Here is a 5,327-nt window from a genome sequence, read left to right as displayed (position 1 = left end):
GCCTCCATTCTTTTTCCAAGGTCCTGGATCATCTTCACTATGATTATTCTGAATTCTTTTTCTGGAAGGTTGCGTATCTCCACTTCATTTAGTTTTCTTCTGGGGTTTTATCTTGTTCCTTCATCTGGTACATAGCTCTCTGCCTTTTCATCTTGTCTTTCTTTCTGTGAATGTGGTTTTTGTTCCACAGGCTGCAGGATTGTAGTTCTTCTTGCTTCAGCTGAGCCTTTAGTTTTATTTAAGGTGACCACTCTTAAAATCATGACTCAGTGGTGAGCATGCCCTTTGATGCAAAACAACAGGCAAAATATCAAAAATATACCTCACGGCTATGACATTTAATGGGATACATGTTATTGAGACCAAAAAAAAGTATTTGAGAAATAAGTAACTCTCTTCAAACATTTGAAGATCTTTTGTAAGGCAGAAGAAAAAGAAAGGCTTTCTAACGATTAAAACTATCCCCTGGTAAAATATATGTCCTTAAAGAGATACTGAACACCAGTCTCTGCAAGAATTTAAGCATGGGCTAAATAATCAGATCAGATTTTGTGAGAGATATAAGCTGTTTCAGAAACTACTCTAAGATTCTGTGATTATTAAAAAATGTTTCTTACAAACTCCATGTATAGTGAAAAAGGCCAAAGAGCACCATTTTCTTGCAGATCGAGGCCAGTGGGAAATGATGCACTGTAATAGAAATCACCTGGTCTCTTGGCAGGCACCTTCAGCCTTTTGAAGTCCAGAGGTTAGCTCTGCAAGGAAATTACACATTTCAGCTTCTTCCACTTTAGAATCATAAACTTTGAAAAATAACAGAAATAAAGGGGACACCTGTGAACTAGAAGTGATTGTTCATTTTATTAACCATTTAAATTTCCACATATGAAGAAGATGGTTTCCACAATCTGTAGTGTTAAAGATGCGTTCTCATTTCCCAGCCTTAAGACATTTCTTATGTATTTAGAGCTATAAAGTGGCCGTGGAATTAAACCCAGATCAAGCACAGGCCTGGATGAACATGGGTGGAATCCAGCACATCAAGGTAAGAAAATAATTCACTTCCATGTGAACCAGGTTTTCCCTTTGTATTTTCTCTTTCTTCTCTTTTAAAAGATTGAGAAACTATTGTTAATTTCCTCTTTGAATTATTTGAATACTGAAAACATAGGTGTTCAAAAATGTAATTAGACAGTTTTATGTTCACTTTGTATTATCTCGATATTGAATATCATGAAGCCATTTAAAAAATATATAAATTAGATTTCATGATTTTGTTTATCATAAAGAAAATCATATGTACTTAAGTATCATCACAGAGCAGATAAAATCTGCTATATGAAGTAAAATTCTGTTGGCGCTACGCTAATGTAGCTTATTTTCCTGTGGCTTAACTCATTGTCACAATAAAGTATTACTATTTCCTATACTTAATGTATCTTTTATTCCCTAACCTACTGAAAAACAAGGCTGTTTGTTTGTTTGTTCTCAAAAGAAAAAGTAATTGAAAATTACCCTTGGGAGGACTATTGTCTATAATGAAATCAAAGATTCACTGGCATTCATTCATTCATCCAATTCATTTGACAAGCATTTATAGAGAATATCCTATGTTCCAGGTACTCTTCTAGGTACCAGCAATACAGCAATTAACACATAAGACAAAAATTTCTATCGTCATGGAGCTAACGTTCTAGTTAGGGGAAAATAGGCAATAAGTAAATAAACACATACATACATACATACATACATAGAATATATCAGATGGTGATAAGTGCTATGGAGAATAAAACAATGAAAGAAGATAGGGAGTGCTGGGGGTAAGAACTGAAATTTTAAACTGAGGTGGTTAGGGAAGGCCTCAGTTAAAAAGTGATATCTGAGTAGAGATCTGAAGGGAACAAGCCACTTGGCAAAATAGGGAAAGTGCATGTGCAGAGGTCCTGAGGTGTGAGTGTGCCAGTGTATTTGAAGACTAGGGAGAAGGCAAGTGAGAGGAAATGATAGAAGCTGGGTCAGAGAGGTCACAGGTCCAGATGATGCAGGGCCTTGAAAGGAATTGTAAAGCCTTCAGCTTTCATGCCAAACAAGTTGGGGTCCTTGGAGGACTTTGAGCAGAGAAATGCCATGGTCTGACATGTTTTGAAAGGATCACTCTTGTTTAGCTAACTTATTTTCAGGCTTCTATCAGTCTTTACCCTGACAAAATAGCGAGATAGTGATTAGAATTTAAACAAAGGCTAATTAGGGTTTACGATTAAGTGGGAACTGGTCACTCTCAGAAACACAGTAAAACAAAAAGGTGATCCATGACTATACAGATGGGAGGGGATAATGGGATAGTTACTCTGCAACCATTAGCCTTGATCTAACAGAGGAACATAGATGGCGAATCCAGTCATGACATCTATCAGAGCCCAATTAACCAAGCTCTGATCTTAATGACATTCTAGGGTGTCCAGCAGTATCTAGTTGGGAAACATAGAATGAACTTACTTTTAAAAACAGTAACATAATAATTTTAAATATTTAAATAATATATTAAATAGTTGCACTTTCAGATAATACACTTACTTAATATGTTTTTAGATGGAGTGTACCTGCATTGAAAGAAATGGGTTCAATTGTTAATTAAAGTACAATAAATGCACTCAAAAGTGTTCATTAAGTCTGGAAATAAAGAGAAAACAGTAGATTTACTGAACTCTTTCAGATTAACAAGTGAACCCGTTGCTTTAAATTCAGAGGTGGTCCCCCTGCAAAGGTATCTGGAGATTGAAGAAGGATCTACTGAGTGTATTATTTCAAAATATAATGAACACTGATTAAAAATTAGTTTATCTTTTTTCATCTTCGCAGCCATCATGTATTAGGTTGAACAATATAAAATTGCCATGTTTGTAATTTTAAAATGTTTAATTTTAAATGTAAATTCATATGATGCAATCCAATACAAATATATAGACCAGGCTGTGCCTGGCTTGGATGTAGTCATTTTGATGTCACCGTTAGGATGCAGGATTATCATTATGACGCCTTCAAGAACAACCATTAACTTTGTGACCTTTGCATTGCCAGGAAGTGCATGCATCAAGCAGTGTTATCCCATTCTGGGGCCCCACTGAGCCTGAGCCTGGGTGAAGCTTAGGAAGGACTGAGGGCTGTGCAAGGCTGAGAGTTGGAATAAGGCTTTGCAAGGAGATGACACAAAGAGAGAGAAGAAGAGACTTGACTCTTGCTCATACTACTTGGAAATAAAAGATGATATTTTTCATGAAGTTTTATGTAAAATGAAATGGATGGACCAAAAAAGCTACAATACATTCTTTATAATCAAAGAGTTGCGTCACCTGGGCCATATCACAAAGTACTATTTTCAATCCTGCCTTGTGACATTAATGCATTTTCTAGAATGGAACTGGCCAATAGAACTTTCTGAGATGACGGAAATGTTCTATGTCTGTACTGTCCAAGGTAGTAGCCACTAGCCCCACATGGCTAATGAGCACTTGAAATGTGCCACTGAGCAACTGAATTGTTAATTAATCATAATTAACTTACACTTAAATAGCCGCATATGACTAGTGGCTATCATTTCTAGAAATTGGATAATTCAAATTCCCTATCTAGCATCTGGAAATTGAGGACATTGAATTAAGGGCTATAACTTGTTTCAAAAATTAAAGCTTCCAGGGCTTCCCTGGTGGTGCAGTGGTTGAGAATCCGCCTGCCAGTGCCGGGGACACGGGTTCGAGCCCTGATCCGGGGAGATCCCACATGCCGTGGAGCAGCTAAGCCTGTGCGCCACAACTACTGAGCCTGTGCTCTAGAGCCCACGTGCCACAACTACTGAAGCCCACGCGCCTAGAGCCTGTGCTCCACAACGAGAGAAGCCACTGCAATGAGAAGCCCGCGCACCGCAACGAAGGGTAGCCCCCACTGGCCGCAACTAGAGAAAGCCCACGCGCAGCAAGGAAGACCCAACGCAGCCAAAAATAAACAAATAAAATAAATAAATTTATTTTAAAAAAATTAAGGCTTCCACTTGCATCAAGAAAAGAGCAACTTGAGGGAGAAAATAACTCTATGATAGATCTTTTTGTGAAAGGACAGAGAAAGCTGGTGATCAGAGGAGATGTCTGGCACCAGGCTAAGGCCTAAATTCAGAGAAACCTCTTGGGAAACCGATTTCAAAATCAACCGCGGTAGGAACACAGTTTTGAGAGCAATCTAAGAGCCACAGGTGTTCAGTTATCTGCACCTATGTGCTAAGCTTAATAAACATCAGGAGACACTCGGAAGATAAATACTTGAATTGAAAACAATAGTAATGTAGCTAAATCCAGGTTCTCATTTGTTCAGAATTCTGTTCAGCCTCTTATCAGAATCAGTGTTAATAATCAGAAATATTTTCATTTGTGCACATGCCAGCGCCTGGATTCCCAATGTACAGTTATCTGTTCTGTCATTTTTACTCTCCTTTTCACCAGTATGACAAGTGAATACCATAAGAAATAGACAGTGTTTACTCATTTACACATAAATAGTCATTTAATAATAACAACAATGACAGCATCGGATTGAGTGCTCATTATATGTCAGGCAGGGTCTGAGGTCTTGACACTTGTTCATTCTCTTGGGAGGTAGTTAAGCATTCAATAAATATAGGTCGCTATTGCTACATAGTACTTTCACTCCAAGAGGTACTACTTTAAATTGTGGTGGAAATTTAGAGAGTAACTAGTTTTCATCCACATGGAGCTGTAAAGGAGAATAAAGCAGAGCAGGTGCTTGTTTTTTTGGAATGGAGAGATCTCTACCGATCTTGGTTCTGACACTTAGCAGCACGCAGATCTGAAAGGGGGTCAACCATACGGAAGGAATACATTTAGTGGCAGAAAAGAGGCTGGAAAAAAGTTAGTAATTCTGACTAGTTTGTCAGGGACCTTCTGGGACCAGGCACGCATGGTTGCCAGTTAGGGAAGCACTGAACAAACCAGATGGAGGCCAACAGAGGGCTCTTTAGCAGGTCCAGAGTGACATACCTTCCCCCCACCAACCTTTAGAGTATCCAGCAGACATATACTGTCACACACCTTGAGTATGGGATAAATTTGACTCCATATTAGTTATTATCAGTTCTTTTTATTTTATAAAAACTTAGATTTGCATTAAAGCCTGTATTAGGCAAAAGTTGCTTTTATGTTTTAAGATGAAGATTAAAATACTTCCTACCACTAAATAGCTGTAGTGGCCTCCTGAACTATGTACCTTTTTTTTTTTTTTTTTTTTCTTTTTTTTTGCGGTACGCGGGCCTCTCACCGCTG

The 5,327-nt window shown here is 38.0% G+C and overlaps 1 protein-coding gene across 1 annotated transcript in view; it reads left to right on the top strand.

Annotated features, from left to right (window-relative positions):
- TMTC1 (transmembrane O-mannosyltransferase targeting cadherins 1) overlaps positions 1 to 5,327 on the top strand; it is a 280,165-nt gene that overhangs the window by 273,207 nt on the left and 1,631 nt on the right. Inside the window, exon 16 of the mRNA XM_028491139.1 lies at positions 968 to 1,045. Coding sequence (XP_028346940.1) covers positions 968 to 1,045 — 78 coding nt within the window. The remainder of the gene's footprint in view (positions 1 to 967; positions 1,046 to 5,327) is intronic.

Source organism: Physeter macrocephalus, chromosome 6 (assembly GCF_002837175.3).
Source record: "Physeter macrocephalus isolate SW-GA chromosome 6, ASM283717v5, whole genome shotgun sequence".
In the NCBI taxonomy this organism is placed as follows: Eukaryota; Metazoa; Chordata; class Mammalia; order Artiodactyla; family Physeteridae; genus Physeter; species Physeter macrocephalus.
The sequence above is the reverse complement of the archived record's forward strand: the minus strand, read 5'-3'. Positions and strand labels throughout refer to the sequence as shown.